At 50.5% G+C, this 25513-nt stretch overlaps 1 protein-coding gene across 1 annotated transcript in view; it reads left to right on the forward strand.

Annotated features, from left to right (window-relative positions):
• fbxo3 (F-box protein 3) overlaps window positions 1–25513 on the forward strand; it is a gene marked incomplete at its 5' end in the record, with an annotated part of 78605 nt that overhangs the window by 25394 nt on the left and 27698 nt on the right. Inside the window, 2 exons of the mRNA XM_067981578.1 lie at window positions 3025–3229; window positions 12425–12470. Coding sequence (XP_067837679.1) covers window positions 3025–3229; window positions 12425–12470 — 251 coding nt within the window. The remainder of the gene's footprint in view (window positions 1–3024; window positions 3230–12424; window positions 12471–25513) is intronic.

Consider the following 25513-nt stretch of genomic DNA (forward strand, 5'->3'; position numbering starts at 1 on the left):
TTGTCGACACGAACCCAAGGGTAGAGTTTACACCTTGTCCACACTAATCCAAGGGTAGGAGAGTTTACACCTTGTCTACTCTAACCCAAGGATAGGAGAGTTGACACCTTGTCTGCACTAACCCAAGGATAGAGTTTACACCTTGTCTACACTAACCCAAGGATAGAGTTGACACCTTGTCTACACGAACCCAAGGGTAGAGTTGACACCTTGTCTACACTAACCCAAGGGTAGGAGAGTTGACACCTTGTCTACACTAACCCAAGGATAGAGTTTACACCTTGTCTACACTAACCCAAGGATAGGAGAGTTGACACCTTGTCTACACTAACCCAAGGGTAGAGTTTACACCTTGTCTACACTAACCCAAGGATAGAGTTTACACCTTGTCTACACTAACCCAAGGATAGAGTTTACACCTTGTCTACACTAACCCAAGGATAGGAGAGTTGACACCTTGTCTACTCTAACCCAAGGATAGGAGAGTTTACACCTTGTCTACTCTAACCCAAGGATAGGAGAGTTTACACCTTGTCTACACTAACCCAAGGATAGAGTTTACACCTTGTCTACACTAACCCAAGGGTAGGAGAGTTTACACCTTGTCTACACTAACCCAAGGATAGAGTTTACACCTTGTCTACACTAACCCAAGGGTAGGAGAGTTGACACCTTGTCTACTCTAACCCAAGGATAGAGTTTACACCTTGTCTACACTAACCCAAGGATAGGAGAGTTGACACCTTGTCTACACTAACCCAAGGGTAGGAGAGTTGACACCTTGTCTACACTAACCCAAGGGTAGGAGAGTTTACACCTTGTCTACACTAACCCAAGGATAGGAGAGTTTACACCTTGTCTACACTAACCCAAGGATAGAGTTTACACCTTGTCTACACTAACCCAAGGATAGGAGAGTTTACACCTTGTCCACACTAACCCAAGGATAGGAGAGTTGACACCTTGTCTACACTAACCCAAGGATAGAGTTGACACCTTGTCTACACTAACCCAAGGATAGAGTTTTCACCTTGTCTACACTAACCCAAGGGTAGGAGAGTTGACACCTTGTCTACACTAACCCAAGGGTAGGAGAGTTGACACCTTGTCTACACTAACCCAAGGATAGAGTTGACACCTTGTCTACACTAACCCAAGGATAGAGTTTACACCTTGTCTACACTAACCCAAGGATAGAGTTGACACCTTGTCTACACTAACCCAAGGATAGAGTTGACACCTTGTCTACACGAACCCAAGGGTAGAGTTGACACCTTGTCTACACTAACCCAAGGGTAGGAGAGTTGACACCTTGTCTACACTAACCCAAGGATAGAGTTTACACCTTGTCGACACTAACCCAAGGATAGGAGAGTTGACACCTTGTCTACACTAACCCAAGGGTAGAGTTTACACCTTGTCTACACTAACCCAAGGATAGAGTTTACACCTTGTCTACACTAACCCAAGGATAGAGTTTACACCTTGTCTACACTAACCCAAGGATAGGAGAGTTGACACCTTGTCTACTCTAACCCAAGGATAGGAGAGTTTACACCTTGTCTACTCTAACCCAAGGATAGGAGAGTTTACACCTTGTCTACACTAACCCAAGGATAGAGTTTACACCTTGTCTACACTAACCCAAGGGTAGGAGAGTTTACACCTTGTCTACACTAACCCAAGGATAGAGTTTACACCTTGTCTACACTAACCCAAGGGTAGGAGAGTTGACACCTTGTCTACTCTAACCCAAGGATAGGAGAGTTTACACCTTGTCTACACTAACCCAAGGATAGGAGAGTTTACACCTTGTCTACACTAACCCAAGGATAGAGTTGACACCTTGTCTACACTAACCCAAGGATAGGAGAGTTGACACCTTGTCTACACTAACCCAAGGGTAGGAGAGTTTACACCTTGTCTACACTAACCCAAGGATAGGAGAGTTTACACCTTGTCTACACTAACCCAAGGATAGAGTTTACACCTTGTCTACACTAACCCAAGGGTAGGAGAGTTTACACCTTGTCCACACTAACCCAAGGATAGGAGAGTTGACACCTTGTCTACACTAACCCAAGGATAGAGTTTACACCTTGTCTACACTAACCCAAGGGTAGGAGAGTTTACACCTTGTCCACACTAACCCAAGGGTAGGAGAGTTTACACCTTGTCTACACTAACCCAAGGGTAGGAGAGTTTACACCTTGTCCACACTAACCCAAGGATAGGAGAGTTGACACCTTGTCTACACTAACCCAAGGGTAGGAGAGTTTACACCTTGTCTACACTAACCCAAGGATAGGAGAGTTTACACCTTGTCTACACTAACCCAAGGATAGAGTTTACACCTTGTCTACACTAACCCAAGGGTAGGAGAGTTTACACCTTGTCCACACTAACCCAAGGATAGGAGAGTTGACACCTTGTCTACACTAACCCAAGGATAGAGTTTACACCTTGTCTACACTAACCCAAGGGTAGGAGAGTTTACACCTTGTCCACACTAACCCAAGGGTAGGAGAGTTTACACCTTGTCTACACTAACCCAAGGGTAGGAGAGTTTACACCTTGTCCACACTAACCCAAGGATAGGAGAGTTGACACCTTGTCTACACTAACCCAAGGATAGAGTTTACACCTTGTCTACACTAACCCAAGGGTTAGCATCAGCTGAGGTCCTGCTCGGTTCCCAGTTTGCTCAGTGGAAGCTCGAGGATGGGGTATAAAATTAACTCACTGTGAGCTTACGTGGCTCAAGCCGGTTAGTTTAGCAGCCTGTGTCGGTGGAATAGTCTTCGTGTTCAGGCAGTCGGGTATGGTGGGGTGGACTCGCAACTCAGCTCCAGAGCCCAAATCCCATTGTGACAATTGGTGTCACCAGAGATTGCCACCTTTACCTGGTGAGACCGACACATGCCTCCTGTACCACAGGTTGTGGGGAGGTGGGGATGGACTGTGCTGTCAGGTGAAACAGGAAGAGGATTGTAAGAGACTCAAGCTCTTTGCCCTACTTCACAGCCTGATGGGCAGCATGGCTCTTTCCAGTCACTACCGCTCCGAGGATCTGTTAGACATCGACACGGCTGCCGGAGGCTTCCAGCAGCGCAAGGGACTGAAGCACTGCCTCCCGCTGACGTTCTGCATTCACACTGGGCTCAGCCAGTACATGGCCCTGGACGAGGTGGAGGGGCGACGGCCCTGTGACATCTTTTACCGCTGTGTGGTAAGGACTGCAATTAAACAGAACAGGGCCTTCAAGAGCTCAGGATGTCCCAACGCACATTACAGCTGATGAAGTACTTTGGAGGTGTAGTCACTGTTGTAATGTGGGAAATGAGACAACCAATTTGCGCACAGCAAGATCCCACAAACAGCAACGTAATAATGACCAGCTCATCTGTTTTTGTGATGTTGTTTCAAGTATAAATATTATCCAGGATACCGGGGAGAGCTCACTGCTCTTCTTCCAATAGTGGCCATGGGATCTTCGACATCCACCTGAAAGGGCAGAGGGGGCCTCGGTTTAATGGCTCATCCAAAAGATCGCCCCCCTCTCCCGGCGACGTGGCGCTCCCTCGGTCCCGCCCCCCTCTCCCGGCGGCGTGGCGCTCCCTCGGTCCCGTCCCGTCCCGTCCCCTCCCCCGGCGGCGTGGCGCTCCCTCGGTCCCGTCCCGTCCCGTCCCCTCCCCCGGCGGCGTGGCGCTCCCTCGGTCCCGTCCCGTCCCGTCCCCTCTCCCGGCGGCGTGGCGCTCCCTCGGTCCCGCCCCCCTCTCCCGGCGGCGTGGCGCTCCCTCGGTCCCGCCCCCCTCTCCCGGCGGCGTGGCGCTCCCTCGGTCCCGCCCCCCTCTCCCGGCGGCGTGGCGCTCCCTCGGTCCCGTCCCCTCCCCCGGCGGCGTGGCGCTCCCTCGGTCCCGTCCCCTCCCCCGGCGGCGTGGCGCTCCCTCGGTCCCGCCCCCCTCTCCCGGCGGCGTGGCGCTCCCTCGGTCCCGTCCCCTCCCCCGGCGGCGTGGCGCTCCCTCGGTCCCGCCCCCCTCTCCCGGCGGCGTGGCGCTCCCTCGGTCCCGCCCCCCTCTCCCGGCGGCGTGGCGCTCCCTCGGTCCCGCCCCCCTCTCCCGGCGGCGTGGCGCTCCCTCGGTCCCGTCCCCTCCCCCGGCGGCGTGGCGCTCCCTCGGTCCCGTCCCGTCCCGCCCCCCTCTCCCGGCGGCGTGGCGCTCCCTCGGTCCCGCCCCCCTCTCCCGGCGGCGTGGCGCTCCCTCGGTCCCGCCCCCCTCTCCCGGCGGCGTGGCGCTCCCTCGGTCCCGTCCCGTCCCGCCCCCCTCTCCCGGCGGCGCTGCGCTCCCTCGGTCCCGCCCCCCTCTCCCGGCGGCGTGGCGCTCCCTCGGTCCCGTCCCCTCCCCCGGCGGCGTGGCGCTCCCTCGGTCCCGCCCCCCTCTCCCGGCGGCGTGGCGCTCCCTCGGTCCCGCCCCGCCCCCCCTCCCCCCCCGGCGGCGCGGCGCTCCCTCGGTCCCGCCCCCCTCTCCCGGCGGCGTGGCGCTCCCTCGGTCCCGTCCCGCCCCCCCCTCCCCCCCCGGCGGCGTGGCGCTCCCTCGGTCCCGTCCCGCCCCCCCTCCCCCCCCGGCGGCGTGGCGCTCCCTCGGTCCCGTCCCGCCCCCCCTCCCCCCCCGGCGGCGTGGCGCTCCCTCGGTCCCGTCCCGCCCCCCCTCCCCCCCCGGCGGCGTGGCGCTCCCTCGGTCCCGTCCCGCCCCCCCTCCCCCCCCGGCGGAGCGGCCCTCCCTCGGTCCCGTTCCCCCCCTCCCCCCGGCGCTCCCTCGGTCCCGCCCCGCGTGTGTCAGCCTGGATTATGTGCTCAGGTCTCTGGAGTGGGACTTTAACCCACAACCTTCTAAGAACATAAGAACATAAGAAATTGGAGCAGGAGTAGGCCATTCGGCCCCTCGAGCCTGCTCCGCCATTCAATAAGATCATGGCTGATCTGATCCCAACCACAAATCTAAAGAACACAAGAAGTCGGAGCAGGACCCGGCCACATAGCCCCTGGGCCCTCTCCGCCACCCACAGGGCCTTGACCGATCCGAACTCAGCTTCATGTCCAATTTCCTGCCCGCTCCCCATAACCCCTAATTCCCTTTACTTCTAGGAAACTGTCTATTTCTGTTTTAAATTTATCTAATGATGTAGCTTCCACAGCTTCCTGGGGCAGCAAATTCCACAGACCTACCACCCTCTGAGTGAAGAAGTTTCTCCTCATCTCAGTTTTGAAAGAGCAGCCCCTTATTCTAAGATTATGCCCCCTAGTTCTAGTTTCACCCATCTTTGGGAACATCCTTACTGCATCCACCCGATCAAGACCCTTCACAATCTTATATGTTTCAATAAGATCGCCTCTCATTCTTCTGAACTCCAATGAGTAGAGTCCCAATCTACTCAACCTCTCCTCATATGTCCGCCCCCTCATCCCCGGGATTAACCGAGTGAACCTTCTTTGTACTGCCTCGAGAGCAAGTATGTCTTTTCTTAAGTATGGACACCAAAACTGTATGCAGTATTCCAGGTGCGGTCTCACCAATACCTTATATAACGGCAGCAATACCTCCTTGTTTTTATATTCTATCCCCCGAGCAATAAAAGCCAACATTCCGTTGGCTTTCTTGATCACCTGCTGCACCTGCATACCAACTTTTTGATTTTCTTGCACTAGGACCCCCAGATCCCTTTGTACTGCAGTACTTTCCAGTCTCTCGCCATTAAGAAAATAACTTGCTCTCTGATTTTTCCTGCCAAAGTGCATGACCTCACATTTTCCAATATTATATTGCATCTGCCAAATCTCCGCCCACTCACCCAGCCTGTCTATATCCCCTTGCAGGTTTTTTATGTCCTCCTCACTCTCTACTTTCCCTCCCATCTTTGTATCATCTGCAAATTTTGATATGTTGCACTCGGTCCCCTCCTCCAAATCGTTAATATAGATTGTAAAGAGTTGGGGACCCAGCACCGACCCCTGTGGAACACCACTGGTTACTGGTTGCCAGTCCGAAAATGAACCATTTATCCCAACTCTCTGCTTCCTGTTCGATAACCAATCCTCCACCCATGCCAGAATATTACCCCCAATCCTGTGATTTTTTATCTTAAGTAATAATCTTTTATGTGGCACCTTGTCGAATGCCTTCTGGAAGTCTAAATACACTACGTCCACTGGTTCCCCTTTATCCACCCTGCACGTTATATCCTCGAAGAACTCAAGCAAATTTGTCAGACATGACTTCCCCTTCATAAAGCCATGCTGACTTTGTCCTATTAAATTATGCTTATCTAAATGTTCCGTTACTGTCTCCTTAATAATAGACTCCAAAATTTTACCCACCACAGATGTTAAGCTAACTGGCCTATAATTTCCAGCCTTCTGCCTACTACCCTTTTTAAATAACGGTGTTACATTAGCAGTTTTCCAATCTGCCGGGACCTCTCCTGAGTCCAGGGAATTTTGGAAAACTATCACCAAAGCATCCACAATCCCTACTGCCACTTCCCTCAAGACCCTAGGATGGAAGCCATCAGGTCCAGGGGATTTATCTGCCTTGAGTCCCATTATTTTACTGAGTACCATCTCCTGAGTGATTTTAATCGTATTTAGCTCCTCCCCCCCGAGAGTCCCCTGTTTGTCCAGTGTTGGGATATTCTTAGTGTCCTCTACTGTAAAGACTGAAACAAAATATTTGTTCAGCATTTTTGCCATCTCCATGTTTCCCACCATTAATTTCCCGGTCTCATCCTCTAAGGGACCTATGTTTGCCTTAGCCACCCTTTTTCTTTTTATATAACTATAGAAACTCTTGCTATCTGTTTTTATATTTTTTGCTAATTTCTTTTCATAATCTAACTTCCCTTTCTTAATCAATCCTTTAGTTACTTTTTGCTGTCTTTTGAAGAATTCCCAATCTTCTATCCTCCCACTAAGTTTGGCTACCTTATATGTCCTTGTTTTTAGTCGGATACTATCCTTGATTTCTTTACTTAGCCACGGATGGCTGTCATTTCTTTTACACCCTTTTTTCCTCAGTGGAATATATTTATTTTGAAAGTTGTAAAATAACTCCCTAAATGAACACCACTGCTCATGTACCGTCTTACCCTTTAATCTATTTTCCCAGTCCACTTTAATCAATTCCGCTCTCATACCATCATAGTCTCCTTTATTCAAGCTCAGTACGCTTGTTTGAGAATCAACCTTCTCACCCTCTAATTGGATATGGAATTCAACCATGTTGTGGTCGCTCGTTCCAAGGGGATCCTTAACTAGGACATTATTAATTAATCCTGACTCATTACACAGGACCAGGTCCAAGGTTGCCTGCCCCCTTGTAGGATCAGTTACATACTGCTCAAGAAATCCATCCCTGATGCACTCAATGAACTCGTCCTCAAGGCTGCTCTGCCCAATTTGATTTGTCCAGTTAATATGATAATTAAAATCCCCCATAATTATGGCTGTTCCCTTATTACATGCCCCGACTATCTCCTGATTAATACTTCTTCCAGCAGAGTTGCAACTATTAGGAGGCCTATATACTACGCCCACTAATGTTTTTTTTCCCTTATTATTCCTTATCTCCACCCAAACTGTTTCATTATCTTGATGCTTTGTCCCAATATCATTTCTCTGTATTACAGTGATTCCTTCCTTTATTAACATAGCCACCCCACCTCCCCTTCCTTCCTGCCTGTCCTTCCTGATTGTTAAATACCCTGGCATATTTAATTCCCAGTCGTTGTCACCCTGCAGCCATGTTTCTGTAATGGCCACAAGATCATACCCATACGTAGTTATTTGTGCCGTTAACTCGTCCATTTTATTACGAATGCTACGTGCATTCAGATAAAGAACTTTCAAATCTGTTTTGTGACGCTTAGTTCCTGCTTTTTCCTTTTTTAACACTTTACCTATTACTCCATACCTTCTGTCTCTTCCTGTTACGCTTTCCTCTCTCTCCCTGCTCAGGTTCCCAACCCCCTGCCACTTTAGTTTAAACCCTCCCCAACAGCACTAGCAAACACTCCTCCTAGGACAGCGGTCCCGGCCCTGCCCAGGTGCAGACCATCCGGTTTGTACTGGTCCCACCTCCCCCAGAACCGTTTCCAGTGTCCCAGGAATTTGAATCCCTCCCCCTTGCACCATTCCTCTAGCCACGTATTCATTTGAAATATCCTCCTATTTCTACTCTGACTAGCACGTGGCACTGGCAGCAATCCTGAGATTACTACCTTTGAGGTCCTATTTTTTAATTTACCTCCTAACTCCCTATATTCTGCTTTTAGGACCTCATCCCCTTTTTTACCTATATCGTTGGTGCCTATGTGCACCACGACAGCTGGCTGTTCGCCCTCCCCCTCCAAAATGTTCTGTAGCCGCTCCGAAACATCCTTGATCCTTGCACCAGGGAGGCAACACACCATCCTGGAGTCTCGGTTGCGGCCGCAGAAACGCCTGTCTATTCCCCTTACAATTGAGTCCCCTATCACTATAGCTCTGCCACTCTTTTTCCTCCCAGCCTGTGCAGCAGAGCTACCCGTGGTGCCAGGAAGTTGGCTGCTGCTGCCTTCCCCTGATAAGTCATCCCCCCCAACAGCATCCAAAGTGGCATATCTGTTTGAGAGGGGGATGGCCACAGGGGACCCCTGCACTACCTGCCTGCATCTCTTACTCTTCCTGGTGGTCACCTATTCACTTCCTGCCTGTATACCCTTTACCTGCGGTGTGACCAACTCGCTAAACGTGCTATCCACGAGTTTCTCTGCATCGCGGATGCTCCACAGTGAGTCCACCCGCAGCTCCAGCTCCGAGATACGATCGGTCAGTAGCTGCAGGTGGACACACTTCCCGCACACATGGTCGGCAGGGACACTGGTAGTGTCCATGACTTCCCACATCTTGCAGGAGGAGCATATCACGGGTGCGAGGTCTGCTGCCATGACTTGCCTTAGCTTAGTTACCCCTTTTAAATTACGTTGAAATTAGAAAATGTTAACTATACTAGGGACCTAGGTTCACTAAAAAAAAAACACTATCTGCTATAAAACCTGCAGATCTTCCCTTTCTTATTACTTTACTTACAGTAAAATGGTAGAAATACTCACCTGAACCTACTCACCAATCAGCTGCCTCCCCTGTGCCGCGTCACTTTCTGACTGGTGACGTCACCCCGAACTGCCGCTGGTCTCAGAGTCTCGCTCTCAGAGTAAGCTCTGGTCTCGATCTCTCCGCGCTGTTTATATCCCCGCTCTGGTCTCGCTCTCTCCGCGCTGTTTATATCTCCGCTCTGGTCTCGCTCTCTCCGCGCTGTTTATATCCCCGCTCTGGTCTCGCTCTCTCCCGCCGCTCACCGACTGGACTCTCGCTCTCTCCGCGCTGTTTATATCCCCGCTCTGGTCTCGCTCTCTCCCGCCGCTCACCGACTGGACTCTCGCTCTCTCCGCGCTGTTTATATCTCCGCTCTGGTCTCGCTCTCTCCCGCCGCTCACCGACTGGACTCTCGCTCTCTCCGCGCTGTTTATATCTCCGCTCTGGTCTCGCTCTCTCCCGTTGCTCACCGACTGGACTCTCGCTCTCTCCGCGCTGTTTATATCTCCGCTCTGGTCTCGCTCTTTACCGCCGCTCACCGACTGGACTCTCGCTCTCTCCGCGCTGTTTATATCTCCGCTCTGGTCTCGCTCTCTCCCGTTGCTCACCGACTGGACTCTCGCTCTCTCCGCGCTGTTTATATCCCCGCTCTGGTCTCGCTCTCTCCCGCCGCTCACCGACTGGACTCTCGCTCTCTCCGCGCTGTTTATATCCCCGCTCTGGTCTCGCTCTCTCCCGCCGCTCACCGACTGGACTCTCGCTCTCTCCGCGCTGTTTATATCTCCGCTCTGGTCTCGCTCTCTCCTGCCGCTCACCGACTGGACTCTCGCTCTCTCCGCGCTGTTTATATCTCCGCTCTGGTCTCGCTCTCTCCCGTTGCTCACCGACTGGACTCTCGCTCTCTCCGCGCTGTTTATATCTCCGCTCTGGTCTCGCTCTTTACCGCCGCTCACCGACTGGACTCTCGCTCTCTCCGCGCTGTTTATATCTCCGCTCTGGTCTCGCTCTCTCCCGTTGCTCACCGACTGGACTCTCGCTCTCTCCGCGCTGTTTATATCCCCGCTCTGGTCTCGCTCTCTCCCGCCGCTCACCGACTGGACTCTCGCTCTCTCCGCGCTGTTTATATCCCCGCTCTGGTCTCGCTCTCTCCCGCCGCTCACCGACTGGACTCTCGCTCTCTCCGCGCTGTTTATATCCCCGCTCTGGTCTCGCTCTCTCCGCGCTGTTTATATCTCCGCTCTGGTCTCGCTCTTTACCGCCGCTCACCGCTCTCAGGTCCACTACCGCTCTGCAGGAAAAGCAAGGCAAAGCAGCACCTCCTTCCCCCACTTCACCAAACTCCCACACGTACCGAACTCTCAGCACACTGTGTTGTCCTCACACCGTGCTGTCCGCACTGACAGGCCCCTGTATTTCTACAGTTGAGACTCAGATGAGTCAGGCCTGCCCCACCTTCGGGGACCAATTGAATCTAGCTAACCAATTAACTTGCTACAGCAGCTCTCTGCTGAAGCCTGACAGAAACTTAGAAATTTAAACTTTTAAATTGACCTTAAACAGTTGAAGCAATATGCACTAGATTTAAAGAGATTAACCCTTAAAGAGATTAACCCTTCAACTCCCACACGTACCGAACTCTCAGCACACTATGTTGTCCTCACACCGTTCTGACTCGGACACGAGTGTTACCAACTGAGCCAAACTGACACTATAAGGAGTCTGTGTTCTGAGCCCCCCCCCCCTGAACCTGGTGATGATCCCTGGCCGTCTCCACTGTTCCTGATGCTCTGCCACTGTCTGTCCTTCATCCTCACACCGCTCTTTGTTTATTTTTCCCCACTTAATTCTCCCTCCTCCTTCGGAAGGTTCTGGGCTCTGACCGAACCCCCCTCCATCCCCAACACCCATGGTCGTTCGTAATACATGAGTCTGGATAGTGTCGGGATATCCAACGGTTTCTGCCCTCAAAGACCCTGCCCTGACACACACGAGCTCTGACACATGCACTCTCGCCCGCCCGCCCACCCCCTCCCTTCAGCAATGAGCTGATAATTCCCACGAGCTGGTACCGAGGCCAATGGACCCCCAGGGGCTCAGCCGGATTGTCGTGCCCCGCCCCTGTTTGTCTGAGATCGGAGGTACGGGGTGGGGGGTGGTTGTGGGGGTCCTGGGACCCGGGCCCTTCCCACTCTCCTCACTTCAGCCCATCGATCGACTCGTTAAGTGGGCTCTGCTGAACCGATGGTATTGTCTTCAACAGGTGATTGGAGTAGTCTGACTGAGAGGGACACAGTCCACTGTTGATTCAGAGTCGCTCCATTCCAATCAGTCTGGTTAAGATGTTTTGTGAGCCGAGGGCTCTGAGTGCTTAAACGCTGCATTCTGTGAATAACCACTGTCTGACCTCAGTGCCCGGAGTGTCTGTGACGTGTGTCTGCTCTGTAACTGTCTGACCTCAGTGCCCGGAGTGTCTGTGACGTGTGTCTGCTCTGTAACTGTCTGACCTCAGTGCCCAGAGTGTCTGTGACTTGTGTCTGCTCTGTAACTGTCTGACCTCAGTGCCCAGAGTGTCTGTGACTTGTGTCTGCTCTGTAACTGTCTGACCTCAGTGCCCAGAGTGTCTGTGACGTGTGTCTGCTCTGTATCTGTCTGACCTCAGTGCCCGAAGTGTCTGTGACGTGTGTCTGCTCTGTAACTGTCTGACCTCAGTGCCTGGAGTGCCTGTGACTTGTGTCTGCTCTGTAACTGTCTGACCTCAGTGCCCGGAGTGTCTGTGACGTGTGTCTGCTCTGTAACTGTCTGACCTCAGTGCCCGGAGTGTCTGTGACTTGTGTCTGCTCTGTAACTGTCTGACCTCAGTGCCCGGAGTGTCTGTGACTTGTGTCTGCTCTGTAACTGTCTGACCTCAGTGCCCGGAGTGTCTGTGACGTGTGTCTGCTCTGTAACTGTCTGACCTCAGTGCCGGAGTGCCTGTGAGTTGTGTCTGCTCTGTAACTGTCTGACCTCAGTGCCGGAGTGCCTGTGACGTGTGTCTGCTCTGTAACTGTCTGACCTCAGTGCCGGAGTGCCTGTGAGTTGTGTCTGCTCTGTAACTGTCTGACCTCAGTGCCCAGAGTGTCTGTGACTTGTGTCTGCTCTGTAACTGTCTGACCTCAGTGCCCGGAGTGTCTGTGACGTGTGTCTGCTCTGTAACTGTCTGACCTCAGTGCCCAGAGTGTCTGTGACTTGTGTCTGCTCTGTAACTGTCTGACCTCAGTGCCCGGAGTGTCTGTGACTTGTGTCTGCTCTTTCCCACAGGACCAGATGGCCTCCGACCCCTCAGCGATCGACATGTTCATCACAGGTACAGATCCCCATCACCCACTGCTCGTGGCACAAAAAGAACGTCTGGAGATGGCAGCACTCGATCGGCCCCTGTGGGAGAAGCAGGCCGAGTGCATGCTGGCCGTGATTCCCCTGCGATGGATCCGCAAACAATCTCACCTTTCACCCTGCGCTCCTCCCCCGGTCTCCTTCAGGTGCTGATGGAGAGCTGCCATGTGTTTCCAGAATGTTCCATTTTTAATGTCGGTATTTTATTGCAATCTCGATCTTTCTATCTCTTCCTTTTGTAAAGTGCTTTGGGGATCAAACCAGAGGTGTGTGGGCACCGCACCCGGTCACTGAGGAATACACTGCCAGGCCAGCAGGACTGGCTCTCACCAACCTTCGAAAGCTCGCTGGCGAAATGTGGCCAGCAGTACATCAGTATCTCAGGGTCCGACTGTTCTCTCTCTCTCTCTCTCTCTCTCTCTCACTTTTACCTTCCTGTTTTTCTGCCTCGCACTGACACTGTTTCTCCCAGCTTCATTCATCATTAATACTTCTCACTTCTGGAGTATAAGGTAGGAGAGTGAAGGGTTAATGGTTCCCACTGTCGTGCAAGGTCGGACAGTGAAGGGTTAATGGTTCCCACTGTCGTGTAGGGTCGGACAGTGAAGGGTTAATGATTCTCACTGTAGTGTAGGGTCGGACAGTGATGGGTTAATGATTCTCACTGTAGTGTCGGGTCGGACAGTGATGGGTTAATGATTCTCACTGTAGTGTAGGGTCGGACAGTGATGGGTTAATGATTCTCACTGTAGTGTAGGGTCGGACAGTGATGGGTTAATGATTCTCACTGTAGTGTCGGGTCGGTCGGTGATGGGTTAATGATTCTCACTGTAGTGTAGGGTCGGACAGTGATGGGTTAATGATTCTCACTGTAGTGTCGGGTCGGTCGGTGATGGGTTAATGATTCTCACTGTAGTGTCGGGTCGGTCGGTGATGGGTTAATGATTCTCACTGTAGTGTCGGGTCGGTCGGTGATGGGTTAATGATTCTCACTGTAGTGTCGGGTCGGACAGTGATGGGTTAATGATTCTCTCTGTAGTGTCGGGTCGGTCGGTGATGGGTTAATGATTCTCACTGTAGTGTCGGGTCGGTCGGTGATGGGTTAATGATTCTCACTGTAGTGTCGGGTCGGACAGTGATGGGTTAATGATTCTCACTGTAGTGTCGGGTCGGACAGTGATGGGTTAATGATTCTCACTGTCGTGTAAGGTCGGACAGTGATGGGTTAATGATTCTCACTGCAGTGTCGGGTCGGTCGGTGATGGGTTAATGATTCTCACTGCAGTGTAGGGTCGGACAGTGATGGGTTAATGATTCTCACTGCAGTGTCGGGTCGGACAGTGATGGGTTAATGATTCTCACTGTAGTGTCGGGTCGGACAGTGATGGGTTAATGATTCTCACTGTAGTGTAAGGTCGGACAGTGATGGGTTAATGATTCTCACTGTAGTGTAAGGTCGGACAGTGATGGGTTAATGATTCTCACTGTAGTGTCGGGTCGGACAGTGACGGGTTAATGATTCTCACTAGTCTAGGGTCGGACAGTGATGGGTTAATGATTCTCACTGTAGTGTCGGGTCGGACAGTGATGGGTTAATGATTCTCACTGTAGTGTCGGGTCGGACAGTGATGGGTTAATGATTCTCACTGTAGTGTAGGGTCGGTCGGTGATGGGTTAATGATTCTCACTGTAGTGTCGGGTCGGACAGTGATGGGTTAATGATTCTCACTGTAGTGTAAGGTCGGTCGGTGATGGGTTAATGATTCTCACTGTAGTGTAAGGTCGGACAGTGATGGGTTAATGATTCTCACTGTAGTGTAGGGTCGGACAGTGATGGGTTAATGATTCTCTCTGTAGTGTAGGGTCGGACAGTGATGGGTTAATGATTCTCACTGTAGTGTCGGGTCGGTCGGTGATGGGTTAATGATTCTCACTGTAGTGTCGGGTCGGACAGTGATGGGTTAATGATTCTCACTGTAGTGTAGGGTCGGTCGGTGATGGGTTAATGATTCTCACTGTAGTGTCGGGTCGGACAGTGATGGGTTAATGATTCTCACTGTAGTGTAGGGTCGGACAGTGATGGGTTAATGATTCTCACTGTAGTGTAAGGTCGGTCGGTGATGGGTTAATGATTCTCACTGTAGTGTCGGGTCGGACAGTGATGGGTTAATGATTCTCACTGTAGTGTAGGGTCGGACAGTGATGGGTTAATGATTCTCACTGTAGTGTAGGGTCGGACAGTGATGGGTTAATGATTCTCACTAGTCTAGGGTCGGACAGTGATGGGTTAATGATTCTCACTGTCGTGTAAGGTCGGACAGTGATGGGTTAATGATTCTCACTAGTCTAGGGTCGGACAGTGATGGGTTAATGATTCTCACTGTAGTGTCGGGTCGGACAGTGATGGGTTAATGATTCTCGCTGTCGTGTAAGGTCGGACAGTGATGGGTTAATGATTCTCACTAGTCTAGGGTCGGACAGTGATGGGTTAATGATTCTCACTGTAGTGTAGGGTCGGACAGTGATGGGTTAATGATTCTCACTGTAGTGTAGGGTCGGACAGTGATGGGTTAATGATTCTCACTGTCGTGTCGGGTCGGACAGTGATGGGTTAATGATTCTCACTGTAGTGTCGGGTCGGACAGTGATGGGTTAATGATTCTCACTGTAGTGTAGGGTCGGACAGTGATGGGTTAATGATTCTCACTGCAGTGTAGGGTCGGTCGGTGATGGGTTAATGATTCTCACTGTAGTGTAGGGTCGGACAGTGATGGGTTAATGATTCTCACTGTAGTGTAGGGTCGGACAGTGATGGGTTAATGATTCTCACTGTAGTGTAGGGTCGGACAGTGATGGGTTAATGATTCTCACTAGTGTCGGGTCGGACAGTGATGGGTTAATAATTCTCACTGTAGTGTAGGGTCGGACAGTGATGGGTTAATGATTCTCACTGCAGTGTAGGGTCGGACAGTGATGGGTTAATGATTCTCACTGCAGTGTAGGGTCGGACAGTGATGGGTTAATGATTCTCACTGCAGTGTAGGGTCGGACAGTGATGGGTTAATGATTCTCACTGTAGTGTAAGGTCGGACAGTGATGGGTTAATGATTCTCACTGTAGTTTCGGGTCGGACAGTGACGGGTTAATGATTCTCACTGTAGTGTAGGGTCGGACAGTGATGGGTTAATGATTCTCACTGTAGTGTAAGGTCGGACAGTGATGGGTTAATGATTCTCACTGTAGTGTCGGGTCGGTCGGTGATGGGTTAATGATTCTCACTGTAGTGTCGGGTCGGACAGTGATGGGTTAATGATTCTCACTGTCGTGTAAGGTCGGACAGTGATGGGTTAATGATTCTCACTGTAGTGTCGGGTCGGACAGTGATGGGTTAATGATTCTCACTGTAGTGTCGGGTCGGTCGGTGATGGGTTAATGATTCTCACTGTAGTGTCGGGTCGGTCGGTGATGGGTTAATGATTCTCACTGTAGTGTCGGGTCGGTCGGTGATGGGTTAATGATTCTCACTGTAGTGTCGGGTCGGACAGTGATGGGTTAATGATTCTCACTGTAGTGTCGGGTCGGACAGTGATGGGTTAATGATTCTCACTGTAGTGTAAGGTCGGACAGTGATGGGTTAATGATTCTCACTGTAGTGTAGGGTCGGTCGGTGATGGGTTAATGATTCTCACTGTAGTGTCGGGTCGGACAGTGATGGGTTAATGATTCTCACTGTAGTGTCGGGTCGGACAGTGATGGGTTAATGATTCTCACTGTAGTGTAAGGTCGGACAGTGATGGGTTAATGATTCTCACTGTAGTGTCGGGTCGGACAGTGATGGGTTAATGATTCTCACTGTAGTGTCGGGTCGGACAGTGATGGGTTAATGATTCTCACTGTAGTGTCGGGTCGGACAGTGATGGGTTAATGATTCTCACTGTAGTGCAGGGTCGGACAGTGATGGGTTAATGATTCTCTCTGTAGTGTAAGTTCGGACAGTGATGGGTTAATGATTCTCACTGTAGTGTAAGGTCGGACAGTGATGGGTTAATGATTCTCACTGTAGTGTAGGGTCGGACAGTGATGGGTTAATGATTCTCACTGTAGTGTAGGGTCGGTCGGTGATGGGTTAATGATTCTCACTGTAGTGTCGGGTCGGACAGTGATGGGTTAATGATTCTCACTGTAGTGTAAGGTCGGACAGTGATGGGTTAATGATTCTCACTGTAGTGTCGGGTCGGACAGTGATGGGTTAATGATTCTCACTGTAGTGTCGGGTCGGACAGTGATGGGTTAATGATTCTCGCTGTAGTGTAAGGTCGGACAGTGATGGGTTAATGATTCTCGCTGTAGTGTCGGGTCGGACAGTGATGGGTTAATGATTCTCTCTGTAGTTTCGGGTCGGACAGTGATGGGTTAATGATTCTCACTGTAGTGTCGGGTCGGACAGTGATGGGTTAATGATTCTCACTGTAGTGTCGGGTCGGTCGGTGATGGGTTAATGATTCTCACTGTAGTGTAAGGTCGGACAGTGATGGGTTAATGATTCTCACTGTAGTGTAGGGTCGGTCGGTGATGGGTTAATGATTCTCACTGTAGTGTCGGGTCGGACAGTGATGGGTTAATGATTCTCACTGTAGTGTCGGGTCGGTCGGTGATGGGTTAATGATTCTCACTGTAGTGTCGGGTCGGACAGTGATGGGTTAATGATTCTCACTGTAGTGTAAGGTCGGACAGTGATGGGTTAATGATTCTCACTGTGGTGTCGGGTCGGTCGGTGATGGGTTAATGATTCTCACTGTAGTGTCGGGTCGGACAGTGATGGGTTAATGATTCTCACTGTGGTGTCGGGTCGGTCGGTGATGGGTTAATGATTCTCACTGTAGTGTCGGGTCGGACAGTGATGGGTTAATGATTCTCACTGTAGTGTCGGGTCGGACAGTGATGGGTTAATGATTCTCACTGTGGTGTCGGGTCGGTCGGTGATGGGTTAATGATTCTCACTGTAGTGTCGGGTCGGACAGTGATGGGTTAATGATTCTCACTGTAGTGTCGGGTCGGACAGTGATGGGTTAATGATTCTCTCTAGTGTAGGGTCGGACAGTGATGGGTTAATGATTCTCACTGTAGTGTAGGGTCGGACAGTGATGGGTTAATGATTCTCACTGTAGTGTAAGGTCGCACAGTGATGGGTTAATGATTCTCGCTGTAGTGTAAGGTCGCACAGTGATGGGTTAATGATTCTCACTGTAGTGTAGGGTCGGACAGTGATGGGTTAATGATTCTCTCTGTAGTGTAAGTTCGGACAGTGATGGGTTAATGATTCTCACTGTAGTGTAAGGTCGGACAGTGATGGGTTAATGATTCTCACTGTCGTGTCGGGTCGGACAGTGATGGGTTAATGATTCTCACTGTAGTGTAGGGTCGGTCGGTGATGGGTTAATGATTCTCACTGTAGTGTCGGGTCGGACAGTGATGGGTTAATGATTCTCACTGTAGTGTAAGGTCGGACAGTGATGGGTTAATGATTCTCACTGTAGTGTCGGGTCGGACAGTGATGGGTTAATGATTCTCACTGTAGTGTCGGGTCGGACAGTGATGGGTTAATGATTCTCGCTGTAGTGTCGGGTCGGACAGTGATGGGTTAATGATTCTCTCTGTAGTGTCGGGTCGGACAGTGATGGGTTAATGATTCTCACTGTAGTGTCGGGTCGGACAGTGATGGGTTAATGATTCTCACTGTAGTGTCGGGTCGGTCGGTGATGGGTTAATGATTCTCACTGTAGTCTCGGGTCGGACAGTGATGGGTTAATGATTCTCACTGTAGTGTAGGGTCGGACAGTGATGGGTTAATGATTCTCACTGTAGTGTAGGGTCGGACAGTGATGGGTTAATGATTCTCACTGTAGTGTCGGGTCGGACAGTGATGGGTTAATGATTCTCACTGTAGTGTAAGGTCGGACAGTGATGGGTTAATGATTCTCACTGTAGTGTAAGGTCGGACAGTGATGGGTTAATGATTCTCACTGTAGTGTCGGGTCGGTCGGTGATGGGTTAATGATTCTCACTGTAGTGTAAGGTCGGACAGTGATGGGTTAATGATTCTCACTGTAGTGTAAGGTCGGACAGTGATGGGTTAATGATTCCCACTGTAGTGTCGGGTCGGTCGGTGATGGGTTAATGATTCTCACTGTAGTGTAGGGTCGGACAGTGATGGGTTAATGATTCTCACTAGTGTAGGGTCGGACAGTGATGGGTTAATGATTCTCACTGTAGTGTCGGGTCGGACAGTGATTGGTTAATGATTCTCACTGTAGTGTAGGGTCGGTCGGTGATGGGTTAATGATTCTCACTGTAGTGTAGGGTCGGACGGTGATGGGTTAATGATTCTCACTAGTGTCGGGTCGGACAGTGATGGGTTAATGATTCTCACTGTAGTGTCGGGTCGGTCGGTGATGGGTTAATGATTCTCACTGTAGTGTCGGGTCGGTCGGTGATGGGTTAATGATTCTCACTGTAGTGTCGGGTCGGTCGGTGATGGGTTAATGATTCTCACTGTAGTGTAGGGTCGGACAGTGATGGGTTAATGATTCTCACTGTAGTGTAGGGTCGGACAGTGATGGGTTAATGATTCTCACTGTAGTGTCGGGTCGGACAGTGATGGGTTAATGATTCTCACTGTAGTGTAGGGTCGGACAGTGATGGGTTAATGATTCTCACTGTAGTGTAGGGTCGGTCGGTGATGGGTTAATGATTCTCACTGTAGTGTAGGGTCGGTCGGTGATGGGTTAATGATTCTCACTGTAGTGTAGGGTCGGTCGGTGATGGGTTAATGATTCTCACTGTGGTGTCGGGTCGGACGGTGATGGGTTAATGATTCTCACTGTAGTGTCGGGTCGGACAGTGATGGGTTAATGATTCTCACTGTAGTGTCGGGTCGGTCGGTGATGGGTTAATGATTCTCACTGTAGTGTAGGGTCGGTCGGTGATGGGTTAATGATTCTCACTGTAGTGTAGGGTCGGTCGGTGATGGGTTAATGATTCTCACTGTAGTGTAAGGTCGGACAGTGATGGGTTAATGATTCTCACTGTAGTGTCGGGTCGGTCGGTGATGGGTTAATGATTCTCACTGTAGTGTCGGGTCGGACAGTGATGGGTTAATGATTCTCACTGTAGTGTCGGGTCGGACAGTGATGGGTTAATGATTCTCACTGTAGTGTCGGGTCGGACAGTGATGGGTTAATGATTCTCACTGTAGTGTCGGGTCGGACAGTGATGGGTTAATGATTCTCACTGTAGTGTCGGGTCGGACAGTGATGGGTTAATGATTCTCACTGTAGTGTAGGGTCGGTGATGGGTTAATGATTCTCACTGTAGTGTCGGGTCGGACAGTGATGGGTTAATGATTCTCACTGTAGTATAGGGTCGGTGATGGGTTAATGATTCTCACTGTCGTGTCGGGTCGGACAGTGATGGGTTAATGATTATCACTGTAGTGTCGGGTCGGACAGTGATGGGTTAATGATTCTCACTGTAGTGTGGGGTCGGTGATGGGTTAATGATTCTCACTGTAGTGTCGGGTCGGACAGTGATGGGTTAATGATTCTCACTGTAGTGTCGGGTCGGACAGTGATGGGTTAATGATTCTCACTTTAGTGTAGGGTCGGTGATGGGTTAATGATTCTCACTGTAGTGTTGGGTCGGACAGTGATGGGTTAATGATTCTCACTGTAGTGTTGGGTCGGACAGTGATGGGTTAATGATTCTCACTGTAGTGTCGGGTCGGTCGGTGATGGGTTAATGATTCTCACTGTAGTGTCGGGTCGGACAGTGATGGGTTAATGATTCTCTCTGTAGTGTCGGGTCGGTCGGTGATGGGTTAATGATTCTCACTGTAGTGTCGGGTCGGACAGTGATGGGTTAATGATTCTCACTGTAGTGTCGGGTCGGACAGTGATGGGTTAATGATTCTCACTGTGGTGTAGGGTCGGTCGGTGATGGGTTAATGATTCTCACTGTAGTGTCGGGTCGGACAGTGATGGGTTAATGATTCTCACTGTAGTGTCGGGTCGGACAGTGATGGGTTAATGATTCTCACTGGTGTAGGGTCGGACAGTGATGGGTTAATGATTCTCACTAGTGTCGGGTCGGTCGGTGATGGGTTAATGATTCTCACTGTAGTGTCGGGTCGGACAGTGATGGGTTAATGATTCTCACTGGTGTAGGGTCGGACAGTGATGGGTTAATGATTCTCACTGTAGTGTCGGGTCGGACAGTGATGGGTTAATGATTCTCACTAGTGTCGGGTCGGACAGTGATGGGTTAATGATTCTCACTGTAGTGTCGGGTCGGACAGTGATGGGTTAATGATTCTCACTGGTGTAGGGTCGGACAGTGATGGGTTAATGATTCTCACTGTAGTGTCGGGTCGGACAGTGATGGGTTAATGATTCTCACTGTAGTGTCGGGTCGGTCGGTGATGGGTTAATGATTCTCACTGTAGTGTAGGGTCGGTCGGTGATGGGTTCATGATTCTCACTGTAGTGTCGGGTCGGACAGTGATGGGTTAATGATTCTCACTGTAGTGTAAGGTCGGACAGTGATGGGTTAATGATTCTCACTGTAGTGTAAGGTCGGACAGTGATGGGTTAATGATTCTCACTGTGGTGTAGGGTCGGACAGTGATGGGTTAATGATTCTCACTGTAGTGTAGGGTCGGTCGGTGATGGGTTAATGATTCTCACTGTGGTGTAGGGTCGGACAGTGATGGGTTAATGATTCTCACTGTAGTGTCGGGTCGGTCGGTGATGGGTTAATGATTCTCACTGTAGTGTCGGGTCGGACAGTGATGGGTTAATGATTCTCACTGTAGTGTAGGGTCGGACAGTGATGGGTTAATGATTCTCACTGTAGTGTCGGGTCGGTCGGTGATGGGTTAATGATTCTCACTGTAGTGTCGGGTCGGTCGGTGATGGGTTAATGATTCTCACTGTAGTGTCGGGTCGGACAGTGATGGGTTAATGATTCTCACTGTAGTGTCGGGTCGGTCGGTGATGGGTTAATGATTCTCACTGTAGTGTCGGGTCGGTCGGTGATGGGTTAATGATTCTCACTGTAGTGTCGGGTCGGACAGTGATGGGTTAATGATTCTCACTGTAGTGTAGGGTCGGACAGTGATGGGTTAATGATTCTCACTGTAGTGTCGGGTCGGTCGGTGATGGGTTAATGATTCTCACTGTAGTGTCGGGTCGGTCGGTGATGGGTTAATGATTCTCACTGTAGTGTCGGGTCGGACAGTGATGGGTTAATGATTCTCACTGTAGTGTCGGGTCGGACAGTGATGGGTTAATGATTCTCACTGTAGTGTCGGGTCGGACAGTGATGGGTTAATGATTCTCACTGTAGTGTAGGGTCGGTCGGTGATGGGTTAATGATTCTCACTGTAGTGTCGGGTCGGACAGTGATGGGTTAATGATTCTCACTGTAGTGTAGGGTCGGTCAGTGATGGGTTAATGATTCTCACTGTAGTGTCGGGTCGGACGGTGATGGGTTAATGATTCTCACTGTAGTGTAGGGTCGGTCAGTGATCGGTTAATGATTCTCACTGTAGTGTCGGGTCGGTCGGTGATGGGTTAATGATTCTCACTGTAGTGTCGGGTCGGTCGGTGATGGGTTAATGATTCTCACTGTGGTGTAGGGTCGGACAGTGATGGGTTAATGATTCTCACTGTAGTGTAGGGTCGGTCGGTGATGGGTTAATGATTCTCACTGTAGTGTCGGGTCGGTCGGTGATGGGTTAATGATTCTCACTGTAGTGTCGGGTCGGTCGGTGATGGGTTAATGATTCTCACTGTAGTGTCGGGTCGGACAGTGATGGGTTAATGATTCTCACTGTAGTGTCGGGTCGGACAGTGATGGGTTAATGATTCTCACTGCAGTGTAGGGTCGGACAGTGATGGGTTAATGATTCTCACTGTAGTGTAGGGTCGGACAGTGATGGGTTAATGATTCTCACTGTAGTGTCGGGTCGGACAGTGATGGGTTAATGATTCTCACTGCAGTGTAGGGTCGGACAGTGATGGGTTAATGATTCTCACTGTAGTGTCGGGTCGGACAGTGATGGGTTAATGATTCTCACTGCAGTGTAGGGTCGGACAGTGATGGGTTAATGATTCTCACTGTAGTGTAGGGTCGGACAGTGATGGGTTAATGATTCTCACTGTAGTGTAAGGTCGGACAGTGATGGGTTAATGATTCTCACTGTAGTGTAGGGTCGGACGGTGATGGGTTAATGATTCTCACTGTAGTGTAGGGTCGGACAGTGATGGGTTAATGATTCTCACTGTAGTGTCGGGTCGGTCGGTGATGGGTTAATGATTCTCACTGTAGTGTAAGGTCGGACAGTGATGGGTTAATGATTCTCACTGTAGTGTAAGGTCGGACAGTGATGGGTTAATGATTCTCACTGTAGTGTCGGGTCGGTCGGTGATGGGTTAATGATTCTCACTGTAGTGTCGGGTCGGTCGGTGATGGGTTAATGATTCTCACTGTAGTGTCGGGTCGGTCGGTGATGGGTTAATGATTCTCACTGTGGTGTAGGGTCGGACAGTGATGGGTTAATGATTCTCACTGTAGTGTAGGGTCGGACAGTGATGGGTTAATGATTCTCACTGTAGTGTAGGGTCGGACAGTGATGGGTTAATGATTCTCACTGTAGTGTAGGGTCGGACAGTGATGGGTTAATGATTCTCACTGTAGTGTAGGGTCGGTCGGTGATGGGTTAATGATTCTCACTGTAGTGTAGGGTCGGTCGGTGATGGGTTAATGATTCTCACTGTAGTGTCGGGTCGGACAGTAATGGGTTAATGATTCTCACTGTAGTGTAGGGTCGGTCGGTGATGGGTTAATGATTCTCACTGTAGTGTCGGGTCGGTCGGTGATGGGTTAATGATTCTCACTGTAGTGTCGGGTCGGACAGTGATGGGTTAATGATTCTCACTGTAGTGTCGGGTCGGTCGGTGATGGGTTAATGATTCTCACTGTAGTGTCGGGTCGGTCGGTGATGGGTTAATGATTCTCACTGTAGTGTCGGGTCGGTCGGTGATGGGTTAATGATTCTCACTGTAGTGTCGGGTCGGACAGTGATGGGTTAATGATTCTCACTGTAGTGTCGGGTCGGACAGTGATGGGTTAATGATTCTCACTGCAGTGTAGGGTCGGACAGTGATGGGTTAATGATTCTCACTGTAGTGTAGGGTCGGACAGTGATGGGTTAATGATTCTCACTGTAGTGTCGGGTCGGACAGTGATGGGTTAATGATTCTCACTGCAGTGTAGGGTCGGACAGTGATGGGTTAATGATTCTCACTGTAGTGTCGGGTCGGACAGTGATGGGTTAATGATTCTCACTGCAGTGTAGGGTCGGACAGTGATGGGTTAATGATTCTCACTGTAGTGTAGGGTCGGACAGTGATGGGTTAATGATTCTCACTGTAGTGTAAGGTCGGACAGTGATGGGTTAATGATTCTCACTGTAGTGTAGGGTCGGACGGTGATGGGTTAATGATTCTCACTGTAGTGTAGGGTCGGACAGTGATGGGTTAATGATTCTCACTGTAGTGTCGGGTCGGTCGGTGATGGGTTAATGATTCTCACTGTAGTGTAAGGTCGGACAGTGATGGGTTAATGATTCTCACTGTAGTGTAAGGTCGGACAGTGATGGGTTAATGATTCTCACTGTAGTGTCGGGTCGGTCGGTGATGGGTTAATGATTCTCACTGTAGTGTCGGGTCGGTCGGTGATGGGTTAATGATTCTCACTGTAGTGTCGGGTCGGTCGGTGATGGGTTAATGATTCTCACTGTGGTGTAGGGTCGGACAGTGATGGGTTAATGATTCTCACTGTAGTGTAGGGTCGGACAGTGATGGGTTAATGATTCTCACTGTAGTGTAGGGTCGGACAGTGATGGGTTAATGATTCTCACTGTAGTGTAGGGTCGGACAGTGATGGGTTAATGATTCTCACTGTAGTGTAGGGTCGGTCGGTGATGGGTTAATGATTCTCACTGTAGTGTAGGGTCGGTCGGTGATGGGTTAATGATTCTCACTGTAGTGTCGGGTCGGACAGTAATGGGTTAATGATTCTCACTGTAGTGTAGGGTCGGTCGGTGATGGGTTAATGATTCTCACTGTAGTGTCGGGTCGGTCGGTGATGGGTTAATGATTCTCACTGTAGTGTCGGGTCGGACAGTGATGGGTTAATGATTCTCACTGTAGTGTCGGGTCGGTCGGTGATGGGTTAATGATTCTCACTGTAGTGTCGGGTCGGTCGGTGATGGGTTAATGATTCTCACTGTGGTGTAGGGTCGGACAGTGATGGGTTAATGATTCTCACTGTAGTGTAGGGTCGGACAGTGATGGGTTAATGATTCTCACTGTAGTGTAGGGTCGGACAGTGATGGGTTAATGATTCTCACTGTAGTGTAGGGTCGGACAGTGATGGGTTAATGATTCTCACTGTAGTGTAGGGTCGGTCGGTGATGGGTTAATGATTCTCACTGTAGTGTAGGGTCGGTCGGTGATGGGTTAATGATTCTCACTGTAGTGTCGGGTCGGACAGTAATGGGTTAATGATTCTCACTGTAGTGTAGGGTCGGTCGGTGATGGGTTAATGATTCTCACTGTAGTGTCGGGTCGGTCGGTGATGGGTTAATGATTCTCACTGTAGTGTAGGGTCGGTCGGTGATGGGTTAATGATTCTCACTGTAGTGTCGGGTCGGACAGTGATGGGTTAATGATTCTCACTGTAGTGTCGGGTCGGTCGGTGATGGGTTAATGATTCTCACTGTAGTGTCGGGTCGGACAGTGATGGGTTAATGATTCTCACTGTAGTGTAAGGTCGGACAGTGATGGGTTAATGATTCTCACTGTGGTGTCGGGTCGGTCGGTGATGGGTTAATGATTCTCACTGTAGTGTCGGGTCGGACAGTGATGGGTTAATGATTCTCACTGTGGTGTC

Source organism: Heptranchias perlo, unplaced genomic scaffold, assembly GCF_035084215.1.
Source record: "Heptranchias perlo isolate sHepPer1 unplaced genomic scaffold, sHepPer1.hap1 HAP1_SCAFFOLD_805, whole genome shotgun sequence".
Classification (NCBI taxonomy): domain Eukaryota; kingdom Metazoa; phylum Chordata; class Chondrichthyes; order Hexanchiformes; family Hexanchidae; genus Heptranchias; species Heptranchias perlo.